This window comes from Indicator indicator, chromosome 19 (genome assembly GCF_027791375.1).
Source record: "Indicator indicator isolate 239-I01 chromosome 19, UM_Iind_1.1, whole genome shotgun sequence".
Taxonomy (NCBI): Eukaryota; Metazoa; Chordata; class Aves; order Piciformes; family Indicatoridae; genus Indicator; species Indicator indicator.
In genome coordinates, this window is record NC_072028.1 from 20,058,068 (window position 1) to 20,082,843 (window position 24,776).

General features: G+C 59.6%; 2 protein-coding genes across 4 annotated transcripts in view; both read left to right on the plus strand.

Moving 5' to 3' along the window:
- Positions 1–7,877, plus strand: part of CFDP1 (craniofacial development protein 1) — an 85,323-nt gene extending 77,446 nt beyond the window's left edge. Inside the window, exon 7 of the mRNA XM_054389696.1 lies at positions 7,187–7,877. Within this exon, the coding sequence (XP_054245671.1) occupies positions 7,187–7,277 (91 nt within the window). The 3' untranslated portion in view covers positions 7,278–7,877. The remainder of the gene's footprint in view (positions 1–7,186) is intronic.
- An 8,293-nt stretch (positions 7,878–16,170) lies between these two features.
- BCAR1 (BCAR1 scaffold protein, Cas family member) lies at positions 16,171–23,574 on the plus strand. Of its 3 annotated transcripts, none has more exons than XM_054389530.1 (7): positions 16,171–16,182; positions 17,309–18,010; positions 19,175–19,336; positions 19,769–19,928; positions 20,235–21,406; positions 21,626–21,715; positions 22,732–23,574. In XM_054389530.1, the coding sequence occupies exons 1-7, from the start codon at positions 16,171–16,173 to the stop codon at positions 23,245–23,247; spliced, it is 2,814 nt and encodes a 937-aa protein (XP_054245505.1). In that variant the 3' UTR covers positions 23,248–23,574. The 3 variants fall into 3 exon arrangements, with proteins under 3 accessions (XP_054245505.1, XP_054245506.1, XP_054245504.1); XM_054389531.1 differs by having other exon boundaries at positions 19,769–19,873; positions 20,258–21,406; XM_054389529.1 differs by lacking the exon at positions 16,171–16,182 and having other exon boundaries at positions 17,249–18,010; positions 19,769–19,873; positions 20,258–21,406.
- Positions 23,575–24,776: the final 1,202 nt, after the last annotated feature.

Below are 24,776 nucleotides of genomic sequence, written 5' to 3' on the forward strand. Positions count from 1 at the left end.
AGAGAATGGCCTGAAATGGTGCCAGGCGAGGGTTAGGTTGGAGATGTAGAAAAATTTCTTTGCTGCAAGAGTGGTCAGGGATTGGCACAGGCTGCCCAGGGAGATGGTGGAGTCCCCATGCTGGGAGGGGCTCCAGAAATGTGTGGCCATGGCACTTTGGGACATGGTTTGATGGCCATGGTGGTGTTGGGTTGCTGGTTGGACCTGATGATCTTAGAGGGCTTTTCCAACCCAGACAATTCTCTGATTCTAAGGCTGACAGCACCTATTGCTCTGTGCTACAACCTTGAGAGTTCTTCAAGTGCAGCTTAAGTAGGGCCTGGCTGTGCTTCAAGTGCAGCTGAAGTAGAGCCTGGCTGTGCTTTATCTTCTCTCCTGCCAGTGGCACAAGCAGAATGAACTGGTCTGAGTAAACACAGTATCACACACAGTATCACAGTATGGTGGGGGTTGGAAGGGACCTCTGGAGATCAAGGAGTCCAAACCTCTGCCAGAGCAGGGTCACCTAGAGGAGGTCACACAGGAACACAGTCAGGCAGGTTTTGAATGTCTCCAGAGATGGAGACTCCACCACCTCTCTGGGCAGCCTGCTCCAGGGCTCCATTACCCTTAAATTAAAGAAGTTCCAACTGCCTTTGCCCTCTTTATTTTTTTGTAATCTGATATTGGGGTGGTTTGGGTTTATTTTTGTTCTTCAAATGCCACATTCCAGCTGCCTCTGCCCTCCCTCCTCCCACCTCAAGGTGCACGCAGAGGTGGAACAGCTGGAAAGGTGCATTAAAGACTACAGCAGCGCTGGGCAGCACTTGGGTTCCTGTGTGACCTTCTCTACCTTGGCAGGAGGGTTGGACTGGATGATCTCCAGAGGTGCCTCCCAAGCCCTGGCATTCTGTGATGCTGTGTGCATCCAGCACCGTTGGCTCCAGTGAGGTTAATGGAAGGATCGTAAAAGCGAACGGCGAGGCCGTAAATAAAACCGAACGTTAATACCAGGCACCACGGGGAGGGATAATGGGATCAGAAGTGGTGTTTCCACTACAAGTGCTTTGCTAAGCTCTGGGGCAGCTCATAAAAGGGATTTTTATTGGAAGCTGGGGTTTTTTTGCTCTGGGGGGTGAGGGACAGGGGGGAAGCTGAAGGACCTTCTGCATTCCAGCAGGCTGGATGCTGTGTTTCAAAGTGGTGGTTTGTGAGGGGGAAAGGTTCTTTCAGGCTGGCCTTGCAGCCTTCCACACACCACTTCTCCAGCAGCTCTGGCCTGATCTGTTCCGGGACCTGAAACAAGTAGAAAGGTTCCTTAGGAGTGCTGGAGGGGGACAGGATGTTCCTCTGAGACCCTAGATGTGAGGAGATTTACATCCCAGGCAGGTGTGGCAGAGCAGGCATGCACCAGGTCATCACCCATGGCAAATGTCACCATCTAGAGCCCTGTATGTGAGGCTCTCCATGGAAGTGTCCCATTTCAGGAGTCTGAAGGCAGAGCCAGGCCATGTACCAGGCTTTGAAATCAAGGAGGAAGAGGAGGGCGAGCTTTGTCCAGGAAATTCCAGTGACCAGCAGGACAAGGGAAAGGATTCTCCCCCCTTTGCTCTGGTGAGACTCCATCTGGAGTACTTCAGCCAGTTCTGGTGCCTCCAGCATAAGAAGGACATCAAACTGTTGGAGGGGGGCCAAAGGAGGCCACCAAGACGATGAGAGGGTTGGAGCATCTCTGCCATGGGGACAGGCTGAAAGAGCTGGGGCTGTTCAACTCAGAGAAGCTTCCAGGGAGACCTTGGAGCAGCCTTTGAGTTCCTGAAGAGGCTACAGGAGAGCTGGGGAAGGGCTTCTTTCAAGGACTTGTAGTGATAGGAGGAGAGGCAATGGATTGAAGCTTGAGGTGGGCAGATTGAGACTAAAGGGTCTGGAGAACAGGTCTGGTGAGGAGCAGCTGAGGGAACTGAGGGTGTTCAGCCTGGAGGAAGGGAGGCTAAGTGGAGACCTTTTGGGGACCTCTTCTCCTCAGTAACAAGTGATAGGAGGAGTAGAAATGGCCTCAAGCTGAACCAGGGGAGCTTTAGGTTGGACATTAGAAGAAACTTCTTCACTGAAGGGTTCCCAAACACTGGGACAGGCTGCCCAGGGAGGTGATTGAATGCCCATCCCTGGAGGTGTTTCAGAGACAGGGATGTGCTGAGGGAAGTGGTTTAGCAGCAGGCTTGGTGGAGTTAGAGAGTGGTTGGACTGGATGAGCTTAGAGGTCTTTTCCAACTAAAACCATTCTGTGATTCTATGATCTCTTCCTTGGTCAAACTTAGTACATCAGACCTCTGTTGGCCAGAGCTGTTTGCTGTCCCTCCCCTAAGCAGCAGGACTGCTCACACCTGGCAAACCTTTCTGGAGCTGCTCACCTAATGGTCCTTGAAGGCTGAAAGAAAGGATCAGCACATTGAGGAGATGAGCAAAGCAGAGCAGCAATTTGAAGAGCACTTGTAAGCTTGGCCAGCTTTGGGATTTGCTGCCTCTCACATCCCAGGCTGGAAAATCCCCTGGGCTGTTGGCAGCCACCTTTGTCATTAAGCAAAGGAGAACCATGATGCTGGGACAACTTCAGACACTGTTTGAGCTACTCAGGTGCTGCACAGGAGGGGATCAGCCAAGTGTCTGCTTGCTGTGAGTTACCTCCACCTCCAAGGTAAAGGAAGGGAGAAGAGAGGAGGACTGATGGAGCCACAGCTCTCTGCATTTCAGAGCAGCCACTTCAGGTTGTTCTGCAGGAGCTTGCTGTCCCTTCCCTGGTGCCTCTTCTCCTTTAACAGTGTTAGCTCTGCTCACCCTTCAGCTGGCAATCATTTACCCACCTCTATAAAAACCAGGATGAGTGGCTGTTAACCCCTTAAAGCCAGGCAGGAGGGAGGGGGTTGCTGCCTTTATCCCTGGTGCTGCTGTTACAAACCTCTGCTCCCTGATGTCATTGTAAACGTCTCCTAACCAGGAAGGCCACAACCTGTTCCTGGAGGTGCCTGCACCCTGCTGAGGTAGTGAAGGGAGGCAGGAGGCATTCCTTTTTGCTCAGAAGGGAAGGCAGGCTGAATTTCTGTTTGTGGTAACCTTGCAGGAAGTCACTGCTCACACCCTGGAGCTCCTATGTGCCTCCTCAGTCCTTCTCCAGCAGTGAGCCACGCTTGGTCAGCTGAGCAACCAGGCTGCAGCACCTTTCTGGTACCAGTTACCAGCCAGCCACAGCTTGGCCCTGGGGTTCCTGAGGCAGAGGGGACACTGTGTCCCCCCCCTTGCCTCTGATTGTGCTCCTTTCAGCAGCCCCAGGGCTGTGTCAGATCCTGGGGGCCTGGCCTGGATTTGGCAGGAGGGGCTGAAGTGAGGAGCAGAGGCAGCTCCCCCACCCCTTTGCTGCTGATCCTTGTGATGTGCTTTATAAATGGAAATCACAGAATCATAGAATTGTCAGGGTTGGAAGAGACCTCAAGGGTCATCTGGTTCCAAAATGGGCAGCCTCTTAATGGGGCCACCTTTGTAGGGCAGGCCCAATGGGGAAGCAGCCCTGCTCTGGGTACAGAGTGCCCTGGGTGACTGGTGGTGACTGGCAGAGGACAGACAGCACCAAGAAAACCCTCCCCAGAGCGGTCTGCAGCTGCCCTGGTTGGCAGAGATGGCCTCTCCTCTAGCAAATGCCTTCCCTCTGCCCTGCCTCACAGCTGCTGCATTTACATGTGGGCTGATAACTCCTGGGGAGGCACTGAGTCAGGTACCAAAGGTTATTTAGCCAAGCTCAGGACGGGTGTTTGTGCCTCCCTTGTGCCCTTTGCCCTACCCTTGGGCAGCACCTTGCTGCCAGCTGTACCAAGCCAGGCTGGGAACCAGGGACCCAGCCACAGCTCGGGTGTGGGGTGCAGTGTGGAGCTTCCCCCCAGCCTGCAGACCTGCAGCAGCACCTCCAGCCTCCATCTGCATGCAGCACAACCTGCTGGGCTTGTTCCCAGGCTGCCTGCCCCATAAGCCCTGCTGCACACATCGGGGGGTGCCTCCTGGGCACTGCGCTGGCCCCCGCGGTGCTCTTCTGTGGCCAGCCAAGGACGACACCACAGGGAAACGTCACAGTTCCTCCTGGGGAGACCACATTCCTGCCTCATGAGCCATATCGAGCCCCAGGAGCCAGTCCCTGCCTGCTGGAGAGGCACAGCAGCCACACAGGGGGAGGGGGAGGCAGGCACTGACCCCTTGCTGGCATTGGGAGCTGCAGGGGAGCTGAAGGAGCTTCAAATGCAGTTGTTGGTGCTCAGGCAGTCAGGGTGTTGCCAGCTGCCAGGGCTAACCTCTGCCCCTTTGTGAAGGAGCTTCAGATGCAGTTGGTGGTGCCCAGGCAGTCAGGGTGCTGCCAGGGCTGAGCCCTGTGCCTCTGCCTGCCCGGGTGGCCGTGGTTGGTGTGTGGTGGCCGTGGGGGAGGGAAGCCACACGCCCAGGGCTGTGACACAGAGTGTACAATGTGACACCCCCCCACCCCCCACGACTTCCTTCCCGTGGCCCCAGGAGCAGGTCACCTCCCTGCTCATAGGGACAGAAGGGAAACGACACTCCCCTGCCCCCCTTTCCTGAGCCAGCCTGGGGAGGGGGCCTCTGCCCGTGACCCTCCTCTGACAGCCAGGGGCAAGGCTCAGAGCAATCTCTGCTGACACTGAGGGTCTGTGTCCTGCCGTGCCAGGCCCCTGGCAGCCAGCAGAGAGGAGCTGACCCAGTTGTGTCAGGCTGTGATGGGAGCAGGGTGACAGCAGGAACACGCAGGGGGGAATTGCTCACTGGGCTGGCTTGGGATTCCTGCATTTCCAGTGACAGCTGGGCAGGCAGGAGCAGCAGGGCTGTGCCTTGCAGCAAGGGTGAAGGCACCCTGGTGCTGGCAGCAAGTTCAGCACTGGTTCAGCAGCTGTAGCCATAAAGCAGGGACCTTGTCCCCAGAGGCAGCAGAGCCCCTCTGGCCTGGAGGGACTGCTCCTGGTGGTGGTGGTAGGAGGGAGCAGCTGGATCTTGAGCACTTTCATGGACTTAAGGTGCAGAGAAGGACAATGAAGCTGGTGAGGGGTTTGGAGGGCATGGCTTATGAGGAGAGGTTGAGGCAGCTGGGGTTGGTTAGCCTGAAGAAGAGGAGGCTGAGAGGAGACCTCATTGCTCTCTATAGCTCCCTGAGAGGAGGATGGAGAGAAGTGGGGGTTGGCCTCTTCTTCCAAGTAACTAAGGACAGGACAAGAGGTAATGGCCTCAAGCTGCATCAGGGGAAGCTTAGGTTGGATATTAGGAAAAATGTCCTGACTGAAAGAGTGGTCAGGGATTGGCACAGGCTGCCCAGGGAGGTGGTAGAGTCGCCATCCCTGGAGCTGTTCAAGAAACCTGTGGCCATGGCACTTGGGGGTATGGTTTAATGATGGAAAGGATCCAGAGGAGGGCCACGAAAATGACTGGGGGGGTTGGAGCAGCTCTGCTATGAGGACAGGCTGAGGGAGCTGGGGGTGTTCAGCCTGGAGAGGAGGAGGCTCTGGGGAGACCTAGTAGCAGCCTTCCAGTACCTGAAGGGGGCTACAGGGAGGATGGAGAGAGACTGTTCCCAAAGGCCTGCAGTGACAGGACCAGGGGCAACGGCTTCAAAGTAGAGCAGAGCAGATTGAGATTGGATGTGAGGAACAAGTTCTGCACCATGAGAGTGGTGGAACACTAGAACAGGTTGCCCAGGGAGGTGGTTAAGGCCCCCTCCCTGGAGATATTCAAGGTGAGGCTGGAGAGGGCTCTGGACAGCCTGATCTAGTTGGGGATGTCAGACTGGATGTCAGGGAGGTCAGACTGGATGACCTTTGGAGGTGACTTCCAGCCTGGACCATTCTATGATTCTAATGGCCATGGTAGTGTTGGGTTGCTGGTTGGACCTGATGATCTTAGAGGGCTTTTCCAACCTTAATGCCTCTATGCACACTGCCAGCCTGGCAACCCCACAGAGCCTGTGGTGCTCGTGTCTCAGAGTTGCCTTCCTGACATCCCTGGTTAGCAGGCACCAGCTGTGGTGCAGGAAAAGCAGCAACGGGCGGAGAGAAGCCCAACCCTGCGTGGGGCCCAGCTGCAGTGACCTTGTCATGACAGCCCTGAGTGTTTGCCACCCTGGAGCAAATGCAAAACGCTTGTGATGATTCAATTACAGCTCCAGTTTGGAGCTGCAATTTCACTCCCTCTGTAGGTTAATTAGTAGCACAGCCCCGGGGCTCTCTGCGGCCAAGGGTTTGCAGCTAAGGGCATTCAAATTCATCTGCCTGCCATTAATGAGCTGCAAGGTGCTTTTCCAGGTGCTGCCTTCCTTGTACTTCTCAGGTGCCTTGCTGAGAGGGGAGAAGTAAAGTGCAGAAGAGCTGGTTTGTGGCTGGGAAACCCCTGGCCTGAAGCCCTGAGCTGCTGCACGCTTGCTGGGTGATGCTGTTGGCATCCCTTTTGCTCCTTGTATCCCATTATCAGCTTTTATCATGCTGCTGTGGTGGGATTTGAGATGCTTTGCTGAGAAGGGTGTGGGGCAAGGTCACCTGGGAAGCCAGGGAGGAGCGTCAGAGCTGCCTCTCCTGTCCTGAGACCCTCCAAGTTGTTTGTGAAGGTCATTTTCTAGCCCTAAGAAAAGAGCTGGAACCAGAAGCAGACAGCTCACATCTCCAGCCGGTAGGGACCCAAGTAACAAGCATCAGCACAACAAGAGGCAGTGGCCTCAGGTTATGCCAGGGGAGGTCTAGGTTGGACACGAAGAACAATTTCTTCCCCAAAAGGGTTGTCAAGCCCTGGAACAGGCTGCCCAGGGCAGTGGTGGAGTCCCTATCCCTAGAGGAGTTTCAAAGCCATGGAGATGTGGTGCTGGGGGATGTGGCTTAGTGGTGGCCTGGCAGTGTTGGATTAATGGTTGGACTTGATGATCTTAAAGATCTCCTCCAACCAAAACAATTCTGTGCTTCTGTGACCCTTCACCTCTGGGAGTGCCCCAGGAGACACTCAGCAGGCTGCAGAGCAGTTTTGATGCCCCCGGGGAGAGGCTCAGCACAGTGATCAGCTCATGGAGAGACAGGGAAGGAGGCAGGCGATGCCTTCCCTCCCTGCTTGTCCCTTTGTGTCAGCTTTGCTCCAGGCTGCTGTGGGCACTGCTTCCAGCCTCTGCCTCCCTGCCTCCCTGCAGGTACATCGAGAGGAAAGCCTTCCTGGAGCGTGTGGATCACAGGCAGTTCGAAATTGAACGCGACATCAGACTGAGCAGGATGAAGCCCTGACCCTGCCAGGGGGTGGCCAGGGGGCACCCTGCTCCCTTCTGTGCCCACACGCTGGCTGGGGGCTGCCAGCAAGCACAGAAACCGTTCTCTACCCAAGCCTCAGCCTGTATTGTCTCGACCTGCAGGTTTTTCCTTTTACTGTACTAGTTTGGGGTGGGTATTTGTGGTGGGCAGGGGGACTCTGCGAGGGTTAAACGGCTCAGCAGGTGACAGAAGCCACCCGGCGTGATTCTGGCAGGCAGCTTGCCAAGGAGACAAGATGGTGGCACCCATCCTTTGGGGTGATCTAGCAGCAGGAGATGCTGCCAAGGCTGGGAGGGTGCTGGAGCCTGGGGTGAGGCTCAGCTTGTGCAAGCAGAGCTGTGGGGAGGGTTGGTGGCTGCTGTGGGCTGGAACCCTTCTCCCTGCTCTCCGCCAGCCCTGCAGCGCTCCCTGCCCCTCTGCGCCGTGCTCCTGCCTGGACAAAGCCGAACTGTCTGTACTTGTTTGTGGGGTCTGATGATGCTGGGGGGAGGTTTTCAACGAGCTGATGAAGAAATCCTTCCTTGTTCATGCTGTCCAGAAGACAGGAGCAGCTGCAGCAGGCAGAATGGGCCAGGATCGGAGCGTTCACATGAATAAAGTGTTCCATCCCCACGCTCTGGCGTGCTGGCAGCCTGGTTTGTGTGGGAAGCAGGGGGCAAGGGAGTGAAGGGTCACCTACAGTATGGAGGGTCTGACTGTGAGCATGAAAATGCTGCCCAGAGGTGCCCAGTGTCTGCCTGAGGGTCAGTGCTTTCCCTCTGCGCTACGGGGGCTGGTGTGGGCTTAAATCCAGAACTGGAGGACGATGGGGACAACATGGTCCTCCTGCAGCAGTACCACTGGAGCAAGGAAACCTACCCAAGGCTGTGCAAGGACACTCAGCAAGTGAAGCTGCCTGGGAGGGCAGACTGAGGGTGCTGGGTGTGGAGCAAGCAGCTGGAGCTGGAGGCCAGCACCACGCCATCATCTGGGCCATCCCTTCTGGCCTGGTGCTGAGTTGAGCGGCTCTCAGCATTTGGCCTGTGCTCGTCCTCAGAGCAGAGGTGCTGCTCACTGACCTTTCTGAGCCTGCTCTGAGCCTGCCCAGCAGGGCAGGTGGGAGGAAAGCAGCAGGAGCCCCTTCCTGCTGCCGGGGCAAGCAATGCCACCGCTGCCGCTGGCCACTTGCCTGTGGCTCAGCTCCGGCCTCACGTGTCAGCTGCTGAGTCAGCCCTCGCTCTGTGTCAGCCCTCGCTCTGTGTCAGCCCTCACTCTGTGTCAGCCCTCACTCAGTGTCAGCCCTCACTCTGTGTCAGCCTTCCCTCTGTGCCACCCCTTGCTCTGTGTCAGCCCTCGCTCTGTGCCAGCCCTTGCTCTGTGACCCTGTTGCTGGATGGCTGAGAACAAAACCCCACATGCGGGGGGGAGCTGCGGTCCTGGGTGGACAGACTCAGCTGCTGTGGACCTGCTTGAGCTAGCCTGAAGTGGGACAGAAACAAAACAAGGGGGAGTGCTGACACCTTTTCATCTCCAAATTCTTCCAAGCCAGCTGCTGCTTTGCTTTTGGTTGCAAAAATAGTCCCTGTCCAGGGGAGGCTGTGGGGAGGTTTTCAGCTCCAGACTTCTGGTTGACATCAAGCAACCCTGGGCTAGATCTTGGAGGGAGCTGCTCCAGTAGCTGGGCTGCTCTTCTGCTCAGGAGGGTGGTGCAGGAGCAGCCCTGGCCCCTCTCTCCTCCCCATGCGCTGGGGAGGCAACCAGGTCCTGCCTAGCTTCCAGGGTCCCTCCCAGCAGGGACTCCAAGGCAACCCAAGCTTGTTTTGCAGCAGAGCCTCACTGGTGGTGAGATACAGCTTGGCCAGGGGGACTCAAGTGGGGCTGTAAGATCAGAGTGGGCAGCAGGCAAAATGATTTGCTTTCTGCTGAGGCTGAGAAGAAGGAGAGGAGGAGATACTGGGGAATCTTCTCTGCCCTGTGTCTCCTCCTGACTGTGGGCCTGGAGCCTGGCATGCTGGATGAAGGTGGGGATGGGTCAGGTCACCCCCACACAGGCTGGGTCACCACCATGTGGGCTCCCCTAGGACTGCTGACTGAAATCTTTGCTGCCCATGGGCATTCTGGCTGCTGCTGGGGGCTGCCTGCCTTCTAAGGCCTCCAGTGTGGCTGCATTTTAGGGCAGCATCCTGGCATGAAGGTAGGTTAGAAATGGAAGATAATTCTGTGTGTTGTATCATGAGCAAGAGCTGAATGGAAACGCCACAGAGGAAGCTCTGGAGAGCCTGAAGGTCAGAGTGCACCAACCCCAGCCCTACTCTTAAAAGGCTTAAAGAGCTCCAGGCTGTGCCCAGAGAGAGGCAGGCAGCAGCATCAGGCTCTGGGTGGCTTTGAGGGGTGGTTCTGGGCTTGCTCACAGGGTGTATAGTGAGATCTGGCCAGCACAGGTTCCTCTGGCACAGGTTTCCCACTGGGAAAACCAGTGACTCCCAGTTTTTAGCATCCTGCCTGCCAGCTCCAGCCCTCCAGCCTCTCTACTCTGGGGTTTTTCTTTCCCTTCAGCTGAGCAGATGTGGAAAATTTTGAAATCTTCTGGAAGCAACCCGACCTGCTGGATGAGTGCAGTTCGACAGCAGCGGCCCAGAGCCTCTACTCCCCTCTCTGCCGGGCTCCCCAGCTCCTGGCAGCACGGTGTGCCCAGCTTGGCTCCAGGATGCCAGGACGTGGAGCCAGCTCCTGGCCCAGCAAGCTGAGACACGCTCAGTGGGATGGCTGGAGGCAGTCTCCAGCCTGAAGACAGTTCCTGGCTTCCTCCAAGCATGCTCCCAAGCGTCCCACGTTTTTGCTTGGTTGGATCATGTATTCCTTGCCTCTCATTCCTGACGATGAGGAATGATTTACAGGTCTCCAGAAAACACAGCTTGGCTGCTTAGGAAGGAAAGAAACAAAGCCCAAATCCTACTCTCCTTGCTATTTCCATTGGCCAGCCACGCTCCCACCAAGCAGGGTAGCTCCAGTACCTGACAGCCCTTGGCATCCCCCCAGCCCTGAGCTTTCACAGGTTGACAGACTGGACTGGACCCTTAAAGGTCATCTTGTCCAATCCCTCTGCAGGCAGCAGGGACACCTCCAACTCGATCAGCTTGCTCAGGACCACAGCAAGTCTGATCTTGAATGTCTCCAGGGATGGGGCCTCAACCACAGGAGCAAAGCTCCCAGGAGATGTGAGTCCCTTCTTTGAGACCTTCCCACCTTGAGCTGCCTTCCCTGGGAAGCTCGCGTGTCCTCCATGGGCTGGGACCCTGCAAGGACTCCCTCGTGGCCCCAGCATCACCTCACCCCAAGGAGCTCCCCGTTCCCTGGCTGCCTGAAGGGGCCCCTTGTGTGGCTGGGACCCGAACAAGGCAGCGATTGTGTCCCTGTGCCCTGACCGTTGTCGGGGCTCCGGCGGCGGCGGCAGCGCTCCCCAGCTGCGGTGAAAGCGGCTGCAGCCACCCCATGCCCGGGGGCTCGCCCTCCCCGAGCTCCTTGGTGGGGTTTGGAGAGGCTGTGCGTGGGAGGGTGCGTGCGGGGCTGCCGGAACCATGTGGGGGGAGGTAGCACTCTCCCTTTAAAGCTGCTTTGGTGACAGGGCTGAGGGAGTTAACCTCCCACTCTCGGTGCGGGAGGGGGTTGAGAGATGGCTCCCTGAGGAGTGCATCCCGTGGGAACCCACCAGGCCATCCTAAGGACTATGATGGGATTCAGGGCAGGCTGAGGCATCAAGGGGCAACGTTGAAGACATCCCTCCTGACTTGCAGGGGGAGGTTGGACGAAGTGATCTTCAAAGGTCCCTCCCGTGATCCTAGGATTCGAAAGCAGGGTGGTGCACCACGCTGGAGCCGGCAGGCAGAGGGAGGGAGCAGAGCACGGGGCTGGCCCGAGGAAGGGCTGGTGTCCAGTGGGTGATGCTGGTTTCAGCCTCTTTTCCTTCCAGCAATGTCCCACCCAGCAGCACAGTGAAGCTTCTGGCTGCAGTGGGTTCAGGACCAGTGGGGAGCAATGGGGCAGCTCGTGGGTCTCTCACTCCATCCAAGCAAGGGTCACCCCCTGGGGTCTCCTCCTGACGCTGTTTGAAGTCCATCCAAGAGTGGTGGCAGAGCCTGTGAGCCCTGGATGTGGGCGAGGATCAGCGCCAGCCCTCGCTGGGGGATGAATGGGCAGAGGAACAGAGCCTCTACTGTTGGGGCAGCCTGAGGTCCATGCTCCTCCTCAGCTTTTCTGGAGACGAGCGGGTGCCCCACCATCCTGCTCTCTGGAAAGCTGAGCAGTCTTCCCCCCACCACCATCTCCTCTCTGCAGCTGAAAACCAGCCCAGCGTCACAGCGAGGCATGGGGATAAATCCTTGTTGTGATCCTGTTGGGTCCCGTGATATTACAAGGCAAGAGGAATGTCCTCATTATTTCCAGAATATTGAACTCTAATAAATCCCCTCCTGCCTTACAGGATTTATTTCTCCCTTCATTGCTAGGAGACTCGGTGCCATGTAATCCTATTGCTGCTCCAGGCAGCTTTCCTGAGCACAGCCCTGCTGGGGCTGCAGGCAGGTGCTGCAGGCAGGAGCTGGCATCCCTGTCTTGGAGCTGCTGGTCCCCACTGGGCATGGCCCCAGTCACCCCAAATGTCCCAGTGACACCCCATTTGCCAGGATGTCAACTGTGCTGGAGCTGTACCCTGGCATGGGCACCAGGCTTTCTCCAGTGGCTCCCAGTGACAGGACAAGGGGTAACAGGCACAAACTGGAACATCAGAAGTTCCATCTAAACGTGAGGAGGAACTTCCTTTAACTGAAGGGTGATGGAGCCCTGAAGCAGGCTGCCCAGAGAGGTGGTAGAGCCTCCTTCTCTGGTGACATTCAAAGTCTGCCTGGCTGTGTTTCTCTGTGACCTTCTCTAGGTGAAGCTGCCTTGGCAGAGGGGGTGGGCTGAATGATCTTCAGAGGTCTCTTCCAACCCCTGGTTGTGATTCTGGGATTCTGGGATGTGGGTTTACCAAAACACATCCCAGTTGGGCCGTGGCTGGGCCAAGGAGGCCTTAATCAGCAATTAAGCAATGAATATGGCACAGCACGGCACAGTCTGCTCCCCCACCCCATGCATGCCCAATGCACTCCTCAAACCTCCACTCTGGGCTCCTCCAACACCTTCCCATGCCAAGACCCAGTGGGAAAAGCCAGCAAAAGGCCAGCTGGGCACAGAGAGAGCCCCCACAGCCACGGCAGCAGCCTGCCCGGTATGGAGCCGCCCGTGCCTGGCTCACCAGACACCAGGGACTCTCCCAAAGACAATGACGGACGCAGGAATATGGCTGGAAATTTTGCTGCCAAAGTGTTTTCCATAGCAACTGTTGCTGTGGCAACCTGCATCCCAAGCAGCATCCATCCCAAGCCACCTATCGCCCAGGCCTGCATCCATCAGAGCTGGTGAAGAGCCACAAGGTGGGACCTGTGGGACCCTCACCGTACCCCACCAGCAGCGGCACAGGGTTGCTCTGGCTGCACCAGCGGCACAGGGTTGCTCTGGCTGCACCAGCCCAGTTCTGAGCATCCCCAGCGCCTCAGGGTCCCTGTAACACTCCCCTTTTGATCTTCTTCTTGGCATTTCATTCTCTCAGAGGTGGGAGAAGCTGAAGGGAGACCTGTTGGTGCCTGTCACCCTCCCCCCCTCCCCGAGGGCTTGGTGGTGGGAGCATGAAGAGGGGAGTGGGGATGTGTGGGAGCTGCTGCCAACCAGATGCAAGCAGCAGGTTTGGCTCCAATGCACTGAAAAATGGCTGGGACTGAGTAGGGAGGCTTTGATCTGAGGGAAAATTCAAATCCCTGCTCCTTTTAAGTAGCAAAGCAGAGAGCTTGTGGCCTGAAGTCACACAATGGCACATTCACCCCAGGGGACAACCTGGGGATGCCAGGAGAGGCCCTTGCTGCCAGGCAGCCAGGCCCTTGGCCGGCACAAGGGCTCTGACGCAAACCTTGTGGCCTTGTGGTATCGTCTGCAGTGGCAAGAGAGGGGCAGGAGAGCTCGGAGTGGCAGGGATGGCCATGGGGCTCAGCCCCTGCACTGTCACCACTGTCACCACTGCCAGCAGCAAAAGGGAACTGCGGTCTTCTGGGTGCGCCTCCGGGGTGGCTGCGGTTTGTGGGCACAACCACAGCCCTGCCGCTGGTTATCTCCTGCCCTTGCTGTGCCTCAGTTTCCTCATTTGCCCGGGGATGCACTGAGGGGAACCTGCCTCGGAGCAGGGGCTGTGCAAGGAGTCAGCACCGCAGGGGGGTGGTGGTCCTTGGGGAGAGAAATGAGCTCTGCTTTTAGGGAGGAGGGCACATGTTTGCAATCCATCTCCTTGGCATGTGTGCCCACATGGCTGCCAGACCTCTCAGCTCCCTGCATGCTTGCTGGGCACCCCCATGTCACCTCCCTCTACTCTCTGAGCGGGGGCAGCGGCAGTTAAAGCAGGTTGCTCAGAGCCCCAAACAATGGGTCCAGGGGTGGGGGACCACCTCTCTGGGCAACCTGGGTCAGGCTCTCCCCACTCTCAATGTCAAACATTTCTTCCTTCTCTCAAGTTTGCATCTCCTTCTGGAAACTCATCACCCCTTGTCCTGTCACAGCAGGCCCTGCTCCAAAGTCTGTCCCCAGCTTTCTTAGAGCCCCCTTTAACCACTGCAAGGCCAACAGAAGGTCTCCCTGGAGCCTTCTCTTCTCCAGGCTGAACAACCCCAACTCTCTCAGCCTAAACTCACAGCAGAGGGCTTCCAGCCCTCCCAGCATTGCTGTGTCTTCCTCTGGCCCTGCTCCAACAGGTCCCTGTCTATGCTGTGCTGAGGACTCCAGAGCTGCCCCAGCACTGCTGGGGGGGTCTCAGCAGAGTGCACCAGAGGGGCAGAATCCCCTGCCTGCCCCTGCTGCACAGGATCAGCCCAGGGCACTGCTGGAGCTGGGCTGACAGTGCTCAGTGCCAGCTCATCTCCAGCTTTTCACCCTCCAGCACCCCCAAGTCCTTCTCCCCAGGGCTGCTCTCCACCCCTTCCTCTCCAGCCTGGACCAATACTGGAGGCTGCCCTGATCCAGGTGCAGGACCTTGCATTTGGCCTTGTTGAACCTCCTGAAGTTCACCTGGGCCAGTTCTGGAGCTTCTCCAGGTCCCTCTGGATGGATCCCATCCCTCAGGTGTGTTAACCTCATCTCTCAGCTTGTATACATTCCACAGGTGCTGTGCCTCCACTGCAAGTGTGGCAGATCACACATGCCCACGCAGCTTGCACACGTGCCAGCCACCAGCTTCCAGCTCCCAGGGGGCCTCCCAGCCACCCTCCCAGTCTGCTCCCAGCTCCATACAGATGCAGGCAGCCCCAGAGCTGCAGGTGGGACTGCAGCTCAGCGTGCAGCAGGGGCAAGCCTGGTCTCACCAGCCAGCGGGGCAGCCATGGGCCACGTCAGAACAGGCTGAGTGAGCAGTGTGCCAGCTGCTGTGGTGTGCCATGGAGCGCTTGAGTGTACCAAGGTGTGCCATGCTGGGCCCTAGTGTGCCATGCCATGCCACAGCGTGTCATTATGTATGCCTGGTCCCTTTTGCACCCCTGTGGCACCCCTGTTACTCTTTGCACACCCCTTACACACCCTTCATGTCTTGTGCACCCTTTGTATGCCCTTTGCACATACACCACACACCCTTTGCACACCCATTACACAACACTATTGCATGCCTGTTCCCTTTTGCACACCCACACCACATCTTTTATACACCCCTTACTCTGTATATGCCCTTTGTGTGTTCATTACCTGTTGCACATCCACTGCAGCCATTACCCTTTGTATACCCTTTGCACACCCATTACACACCAGTCATCCATTTCACTCTCATTACACACCCATTGCACCCTCATTCTCCTTCAGTACACCCACAGGACACCACCTACCCTTTGCACACCCACTGCACACCCTTTGCACACCTGTTACCCTTTAGTACAGCCTTCATTCTCCCCTAACACACCCGTTGCAGACATGTTGCACACCTGTTACTCTTTGGTACAGCCTTTGTACAGTGACAGCACACCAAATACCCTTTGCACACTCATTACATGTGTGTTACACACCGTTTACTCTTTGCACATCCTTCCCATGCCCTTTGCACTCCGTTACACTCCCTCTGCCCCCGTTATCCTTTACACGCCCGTTGCACACCCATTATCCACTGTTTACTCTTTGCACACCCTTTGCACACCTTTTCCACTCCCCATTACCCTTTACACAACCTTTGCACACCCCTTGCATGCCCACTACACAGTTTACTCTTTGCACATCCTTTGCATAACCTTTGCACCCCGGTTACACCACTTCTGCGCCTCCGTTACCCTTTACACACCCTTTGCACATCCGTTGCACGCCCCTCACACACCATTTACTCTTTGCACCCCTTACACCTTCTCTGCGCCCCAGCTGCACAGCGTGGTACCCCTCTCGGTCTCCCCCGGTGCCAGCGTTCCCCCTGGTGCCAGTCCCCGACCCCTCACTCCCGGTTGCGATCCCCCCCAGTGCCGATCCCCGCCGGCGCTGCTGCCTGGCCCCGCACTCCGCTACCGCTCGCCCCCGAACCCGGTGCCCGCCTGTCCCCGCCCCCTGCCCCACCCCCCGATGCGGCCCCGCCCCCCAGCGGGCGGTGTCAGCCAATGGGGGGGCGGGCGGTGGCAGCCAATGGGGGGCGGGCGGAGCCGCCGGGTCCGGGCGGTCGCGGCGCTATAATGATCCCTACGGCGCCGCCGCCGCCACCGCGCTGCCCGCCCGCCCCGCCGCCCCCGGCCCGGCCCCGGCCCCGGCCCCCGGCCCATCGCCGATAGGGCCGGAGCAGCCCCGCGGGAAGATGAACTACCTGGTGAGAGCCGCCGCCGGGAACGGGGCGGGGGGAAACCGGGGACGGATGGGCGGGGGGCTCCCCCCGCCCCGGGTAACGGCTTACGGGAGGCTCTCCCCGGTGTGGAGGAGGAGGAGGAGGAAGGCCGCAGCCAGGTCCCCCGAGATCAGGCAGAGCCCTGCCAAGGCGACCGATTTCCCTCTTGTGACCTTGGCCCAGTCTCGCTGTGCCGGAGCGGTGAGGCCTTGCCCCGGAACCTCCCTGCCCGGTGGGAGACGGTGCACCGGGACCCCTGGGGGATACCCCACCGGGGCCACAGGCTTCTGCAGGGCCTCCTTGCCTGGCGAGCTGGGCGTTGGCAGCGGGCAGAGAGCTTGGGTGTAGGCAGCAGCAGGCAGCCCAGGCCTCCCTGCCTGGCCGCTGCGGACCAGTCCCGCCATCCCAGGCGGTGGCGGGAGCCCGGGGCAGGCTGCGGCCTGTCCCACCGCCGCCATGGCACCGGTAAGTCCCGCTGGAGGCCAAGGAGCTCAGGCAGGTGCCTCCGTGGCACGGAGGAGAAGACGTCGTGGCACAGCCGGTGTCCGCCATGGGGACACGGAAGGGGCCGGGGCCCGGTGGTGGCTAGTGCGGGGATGGCTGCGGCTGACTCACCGCCCTGGCACTTCCTCCCCGATATCGGCGGCGGGAAGGGGAGGGAAAGGCAGAGGAGGTCCCCCCGAAACCGGGGAGGCGGAGGGGCCCAGCCCCTTCCTAGCACCACCTCCGGGAAGGATGGGTTGAACTCCAGCGGGGAAGGAAAAGGCGGCTGGAAACAGGAGATCGAGCCGGTGGGCCCGGCTGGAGCGGGGGAATCCGGCCGGTGAGCCCAGCTGACACGGAGCCGTTGAGTTGCTAGGCCCGGCTGGAAACGGGAGCTCCGGCTGGCCGGAGTGGGACGATCGAACCGTTGGGCCCCACTGAAGCACGGAGATCCGGCCGGTGGGACTCAGCCGAGCAAGGGAATCAGGCCGGTGGGACCCGCTTAAGCAAAGCTCCCCCCCATCCCGCGGGGTGCTGTGGCGGCACCGGGCACCGCCAGTCTGCCGGGATGACTCCCCAGCGGCCGGCGGGGCCCGGCTCACCGGCCCGGCGCGGGGCTCTCTCGCAGAACGTGTTGGCCAAGGCGCTGTACGACAACGTGGCCGAGTCGCCGGACGAGCTCTCCTTCCGCAAAGGCGACATCATGACGGTGCTGGAGCGCAACACGCAGGGGCTGGACGGCTGGTGGCTCTGCTCGCTCCATGGCCGGCAGGGCATCGTTCCCGGGAATCGCCTCAAGATCCTGGTGGGGATGTACGACAAGAAGCAGCAGCAGCAGCAAGCGGCCGGCCCAGCGCAGGGGCAGACACCGCCGCAGTGCACTGCCGCCGCACCGGTGCCCCAACCGGCTCTGCCCTACCACCACCCAGGGGGCTACACCCCTCTGTCGCCTGCCTCGCAGTACACACCCATGCACCCTACCTATGCCCCCCAAGGAGACAACGTCTACCTGATGCCAGTCCCCAACAAGGGACAGCAGGGTCTCTACCCAGGCTCAGCACCCGCTGGACAGTTTCCTCCTGCCCCGGCTAAGCAGCCGCCCACCTACCCGAAGCAGACCCCTCCCCATGCCTTCTCTAGCCTCGGCCAGGACATCTACCAGGTGCCCCCCTCCTTGGGCCAAGCTGCAGAGGCATACCCCGGGGGATCTGCCAGCCCCCCTCAGGATGTCTACCAGGTTCCTCCTTCAGCTGGGCAGGCTCAAGACATCTACCAGGTGCCCCCATCGCTGGATATGAGGAGCTGGGAAGGGCACAAGCCCCAGGGAAAGGTAGGATGGGGGACTTCGGAAGGGGTGGCAGCGTCGTCGTGGGGTGCTTTGCAGTCCATGGTGGGGGGTGCTAGGGCTGTGGGACTTTGGTTTATCTGCCCACCGCTGTCTCTTGGAGCAGGAAGGCCTGGTGCCCGTCAGCAGGGGCTAGGTGGGCATCCTTCCCCACGCTGCTGGCAGGAGTGAGTGCTGGGGGGGTTTCTGTGGTGGTTGAGGTGCCCTGCTTAGTATGGGCTACCCAGCTTAGGGCTGGCACAGCATTTGACACTCCAGCCCTCTTGATCTCTCACATGGGCTCTGCTGGTGTCACCAAGGGTGCCTGAGGTGGGTGCAGGGTGTGCTGGTAACCAAATTGCTGCTTGGAGATGCCCTGGATCCTACAGCTGTAGAGGAGGCTGTGGTGCCCAGTGTGGTGCTGTGATGTTTCCTTCCTCCTGGGAGCATGGGCAGGGGCAGGGGCAGGCTGCTGGTGCCAGCACGTCCCAGTCATGCCGGGAACCTGCCAGTGCTTCACGGTTGGCTTTACTGGTGAGGCAGGGGGGGAGGCTGGTGATTCCCCAGCATAGGGACCCTGTCCAGGAAAGCCTAGTGGCTGCATCCTGGACACTGAGCTGCTCCCAGCTCTGCCCCCACCTCCCTGTGGCACCGCGTCCCGGGCATCGTGTTTTCCAGAAAGGCTACCCTGACTCACAGCCCTGGGAAGCACCCAGTGAGGGAGGGGGGGTGGTGGGGGCTGCCCAAATCACGGCCGGGGCACAGACAGTCTCCTTAAAGGAAGCACCTCTGGGCAGGGTGCCATGACCCCGCTGGTTTGGTTTGAGCCTCAGGGGAAGGGAAGATGGGCACCCTGCGGGCTTCGGCAGATCCCTGCCCGCCTCTGGCTGCCCGGCTCGGCCGGTGCCTTATGCACGCCGTGGCCGTGCGGGCCGGGCTTTGTCTGCCGCCGAGGCTCGCCGCTATAAATAACCGGTGAGATCATCCCCCGGCACCGGGAGCAGCCCGTACGCCGGCCGGAGAGCGCCCCCCGGTGGGCACCAGTGTGCCCGGTACCGGACAGCTTGTTCATGGGTTCCGGCGCCACACCTCTCTCTCCAGCCCCCTCGCTGGGTTTTGGGTGAGGGTTTCTCAGTGGCGCCCACCTCATCTCCCTTTCCCTCTTGCCAGGTGCTGGTGCCCACCCGTGTGGGGCAAGTGTATGTCTACGACTCGCCCAAGGGTGAGCAGGATGAGTACGACTTCCCTCGCCACCTCCTCTCTGCTGGCTCCCAGGAGATCTATGATGTGCCACCTGTCCGAGGAGGGGTCACAAGCCAGTTCAGCCAGGAGGTGAGGTTGAGGGGGGAGGAGGGGCCAGAAATGGAGTCCTGGAGGTGCTCTGGCACAGCTTGGGATCCAAGCCTGATCAAGTGATAATTGGGAAAAAATTCTTCACAGTGAGGGTGGGGAGACTCTTGGAATAGGTTGCCCAGAGAGGTTGTGGATGTCCCCTCCCTGGAGATATTCAAGGCCAGGTTGGATGAGGCCTTTGAGCAACCTGGGCTGGTGGGAAGTGTCCTTGCCCATGTGGGCTGGTTGGTACTAGATGGTCTTTAAGGTCCCTTCCAACCCAGATTATTCTATGATTCTAAGTTAAACCTAAAGCTGTGCACACTTAGCCTCAGGGCTGCTTCTGGTATTTTCATCCTTCGCAGCCAGTCCCTGGGAGGAGGTGGGTGCCCATGCCATCCCTGAACCACCATCCTCTGTCCTCTCCTTTAGGTCTATGACACCCCTCCCATGGCAGTGAAGGGTCCCAATGGACAGGATCCAGGGCAGGAGATCTATGATGTGCCCCCCAGCGTGGAAAAGAACCTGCACCAAACTGTAAGTGCTGCTGGGAAGCTGCCAGCTCCTGCATGCAAGAAAGACACACATTACAGTGCCAACAACCTCTCCAGGGACCTGGTGGTGTCCCTGGACCTAGAGGCTTTCAAGAAGCAAGGGGATGGAGTGCTAGATGATCTCATCTAAAGGCTGAGGTTGGCTGATCTTTCAAGGTCACTTCCAACCTGGGCTGCACTGGGATTTTGTCATTCCTGCCTTAAAAGGGACCTGGGAGGCTGGAGGTGCTGCAGCAGGACTGTGCCAGCCGCCCAGGGGACAGGGGCACCCCTGGGATGCTTTGCTCTATCCTGGGCCTCACCCAGTGCCATCTTGGAAGCAGCACAGGGCTGGTTGTGCTGAGGGTGCCTTCTGCTGCCCTTGCAGGTGTACGATGTGCCCCCCTCAGTCAGCAAAGACGTGCCAGATGGCCCAGCACGGGAGGAGACCTACGACGTGCCCCCCGCCTTTGCCAAGCAGAAAGCCTTCGACTCCTCACGCCACCCTCTCATCCTGGCCCAGCAGGAGCCCTACTTGCCCGAGGATGTCTACGACGTGCCACCGGCAGCCGGGAAAGGTGCCCCTGAGCCGCCGGCCTCCCATGAGATCTACGACGTGCCCCCCAGCCTCAAGAAGCTGGGTGGCTCCTCCTTCCCCTCCCAGGAGGTGTACGATGTGCCTCGGGACCTGCATGTCCCAGGCAAGGGCTCCCTGGACACGGAGGGGGAGTACATCTATGATGTCCCACCCCAAGTGGACCGTGAGGCCAAAGGCACAGACACCAAACGCCTCTCAGCCTCCAGCACGGGCAGCACCCGCAGCAACATCTCCACCTCCTCGCTGGACGTGGTGCCTGTGAAGGAGCCGGCCAAGGGAGCCGGCAAGGAGTTCTCCCTGGACTTGGATGCCGCCATGGAGACGCTGGCCAAGCTCCAGCACGGCGTCGGCGGTGCTGTCTCCTACCTCATGTCCTTCATCAGTGCCAACTGGCGCAGCCCCGAGCACATGGAGGCCAATGCCGCCAGCATCCGAGGGGCGGCCGAGGGCGTCCGGACCGCCCTCCGGGACCTGCTGGAGTTTGCCCGGGGGGCAGTGGGCAATGCCGCCCAGGCCTCTGACCGTTCCCTCTACACCAAGCTCAGCAAACAGCTGCAGAAGATGGAGGAGGTCTACCAGGCCCTGGCACGGCACGGCCAAGCGCTGGACGCTTGCCACTGGGCCCCAAGTGCCCTGGCCGGGGGCAAGGCTGGCATGGATGACCTGGAGCACTTCGTCATGCACTCGCGGGGCGTCCCCGACGACACCAAGCAGTTGGCCTCCTTCCTGCACGGCAACGCCTCCCTGCTCTTCAAACGGACAAAGGCAGCAGGGGAGGGTGGTGGCCACGGGCCCCCTCACCCCTCTGACAAAGCCAGCAGCATCCAGTCACGGCCCCTGCCTTCCCCACCCAAGCTGCTGGCCCAGGAGTCGCCCGATGGGCCCTACGAGAACAGCGAGAGCGGCTGGATGGAGGATTATGACTACGTCCATCTCCAGGTGGGCATGGGCTGGGGGCAGTTGTGCCTGTGGCTCTCCACAGCAAAGGGGTGATTGGGCAGCTCTGACTGCGGTGGTGCTTCTGCCACCCACTTCTTGCTTTAATCCTCCAGCTCAAGGACTCTCTGGGGACCAAGTATGTCCCAGAGCGGGTTTGGAGTCACTCCCGGCAGGGCTGGTGTTGCTGACCGCCATGTCATGCCCCTTCCTTCACTGCAGGGCAAGGAGGAGTTTGAGAAGACACAGAAGGAGCTGCTGGAGAAAGGCAACATCATCCGGCAGAGCAAGGACCAGCTGGAGCACCAACAGGTAGTGCAGCTGGGAGGGATGGGTGCTGCTGGGCACAGCTCCTGGGGTGGGCAGCAGAGCTTTGGTCTGGACCATGTCCTCTCCTTGTGTGGCTGTCCCAGTGACAGAATCCCAGCAGAGTGGGAGTTGGAAGGGACCTCTGGAGATCACCCAGTTCAAACCCCCTGATAAAGCAGGGCACCTGCAATAGCTTGCCCAGGATCGCAATGCCCAGGGAGGTTTGGAATCTCTCCAGAGAAGGAGACTCCACAACCTCTCTGGGCAGCCTGCTCCAGGCCTCCATCACCCTTCACACCAAAAAAATTTCTCCTCATGATCGCCTCCTGGGTTCCAGTTTGTGCCCATTGATCCTTGTCCTTTCACTGGGCACCACTGAGCAGAGTCTGGTCCCAGCCTCTTGCCCCCCCACAGCTCCTTTAGCTCTTGCTGAGCATTGCTCAGATCCCCTCTGGGGCTGCTTTTCTCCAGGCTCAACAGCCCCAGGGCCCTCAGCCTTTGCTCCAGGCCCCTCAGCATCTTTCTAGCTTCCACTGAGATCTCTACAGTAGTTCCCTGTCCCTTTTGATCTAGACACAATACTCCAGATGTGACCTCACTAGGGCAGAGCAGAGGGGAAGGAGAACCAACCTCCTCCACCTGCTGACCATTGGCCTTTTGGCCACAAGGGCACATTTCTGGCTCATGGGCAACTTGTCCCCCAGCACTCCCAGATCCTTCTCCACAGAGCTGCTTCCCACCTGTCCTGGTGCAGAGGTTTATTCTTCCCCATCTGCAGGACCCTATGCTTTTCCTTGTTGAACTTCCTGAGGTTCCTGGCTTTCCATTCCAGCTGCTTCTTGCCCACCTCCCATGCCATGCTGTGCCAGTGGCACGGGGCATCGGTGCCTTGCTCCTGGAGAGTCTGGGCTGGCTGGCCTGGGGCTGGTGGCCACGGCCAGCTGTGCTGTCAGTCGCAGGGAGGGGAGCAGGCGCTGGCTCCGTGGCTGCCCCTGCCTCACACCTTGTCCTTCCCGCAGCTGAAGCAGTTGGAGCGGCTGGAGCAAGAGGTGTCTCGCCCCATCGACAACGACCTGGCCAACTGGAGCCCCCCCCAGCACTACAGCCCGGCACGGGGCGGGGGCAGCCTGTGCGCCGCCGACCGCCAGCTCCTCCTCTTCTACCTGGAGCAGTGCGAGGCCAACCTCACCACCCTCACCAACGCCGTCGACGCCTTCCTCACCGCGGTCAGCACCAACCAGCCCCCCAAGATCTTCGTGGCCCACAGCAAGTTCGTCATCCTCAGCGCCCACAAACTGGTCTTCATCGGGGACACGCTGTCCCGCCAGGCCAAGGCCCAGGACGTGCAGCACAAGGTGATGCACTACAGTAACCTCCTCTGCGAGATGCTGAAGGAGATCGTGGTGACCACCAAGGCGGCTGCCCTCCACTACCCTTCTCCCGCCGCCTCCAAGGACATGGTGGAGCGCGTCAAGGACCTCACCAACAGCACACAGCAGTTCAGGATGGTGCTGGGCCAGCTGGCGGCCATGTGATGGCCCTTTGGCTGCTGTCCCCTCCCCATGGCCCCCACCCTGTCCCTGGAGACTCGTCCTCCTCTACCAGAGGCCTCTCTGCTCGGTGTAAGCAGACATGTACATAGAGACTCCCGTGCACACCGGGCACCTGGGCCTTTGCTGGGAGAGAGAGGTTGTGGCCATCATCTCCCTCTGGCCAGGGGCCAGGTTTGCTTTTGGAGCCATACCCATCATGAAGCAAAGCTGGGAGGTGGATTTGTGCCTGCTCCATCCCTGCTGTCCTCTCAGTATGAAACTGGCACCCATGCCTGGCGTGGGGGCCATGGGACCGTAGATCCTGTGGAGCCTTCACCCCAGGCCAGGGATGTGCTGGTGATTTGGGGCCATGCTGCAGATGCTCTGCTCTCGGCAGGGGGGGGCTCCTGTAGGGCCTAACGGTGTGGAAAGCCACAGGGGGGCAGGGAGGGGTTGTGCTGTCCCCCTGTGCACCAGGGGCCACAGAGAAGCGTCCCCAGGGGCGTAAGGAGGGGGTGGCTGGGGCAGGAGGGGTCGAAGCTGCGTGTTCTCGCGTCGCGGGTTGTGCTGCTGGTACCCTCCTGGAGCCGCAACGTGAACCCAAACTGGTGCCTTCTGAACACAGGGGAAGCTTCTGCTGCTTCCCAGAGCTATGGAGTCGCAGCCCCCACCCCCCAAAACTCAGCCCCCTGCCCCTCAGCAGCATAAAGATTTGCCTAGAAACACCCCCAGCTCCAGGGTAACTGTGTCTGCCTGCTGTGGGAAGGGACTGCTTGGGGTGGTGGGGGAGGGGGGGTCTGTGGCACATGGAGATGGTGCAAAAGGGTTTGGTGGCAGTTCCTGACCCCAAGGTCACCCCATGCCCACCCTGCTGGCCCCATACCTCAGCCTGACCCTGCAAGCCTGCCCAAGTGTCCTACTCCCTGCCCAGGTGTCCCCAGGGGAGCCCACCTCCCCCACACCTGTCTCTTGTGCACACAGCAGGTGTACAGCCCTATGTCCTTCAGCCTGCTCAGCTGCCCCTGCCTCCATCCAAGGTACCCAGGGGAGCCCATGGGGCCCCAGCCCTCCTTAGCCTCTTTGGCCAGGAGTCAATAAGGCACCAGGCAGGTGTCCCCTGCCTGCTCTGCTTGCCTGCACTTCGCCACGTGTCCTCACGCTTGTGCAGCTCCCTGACCCCCCGAGAGACCACATGTCCCTGTCCCTGCAGCTTTCTGGCCAGGTGTCCCCATTCCCCCAGCCTCATGGCCCCACCTGGCCACCTTTCCTTGTGCCTCCAGCCCTCCCAGCCGCCTCTTCCCACACCCTCCTCTCTCTCTGACCTCACCAGGTGCCCCCCATTCAACCTCCCGTCCCCATCTCCAGCGTGCCAGCCGCTTGTCCCTATGCCCAGAGGACCATCCCTGCACCCACCTGGGGCCCCTCTCGCCAGCCCTGTGTCCCCAGCTGTCCGCCAGCCCCATGCCCCTTCCCGCCCATCCCGGTGCCACAGTCGGGACACAGCACGGGGGTCACAGCGTTTATTGCCGGCC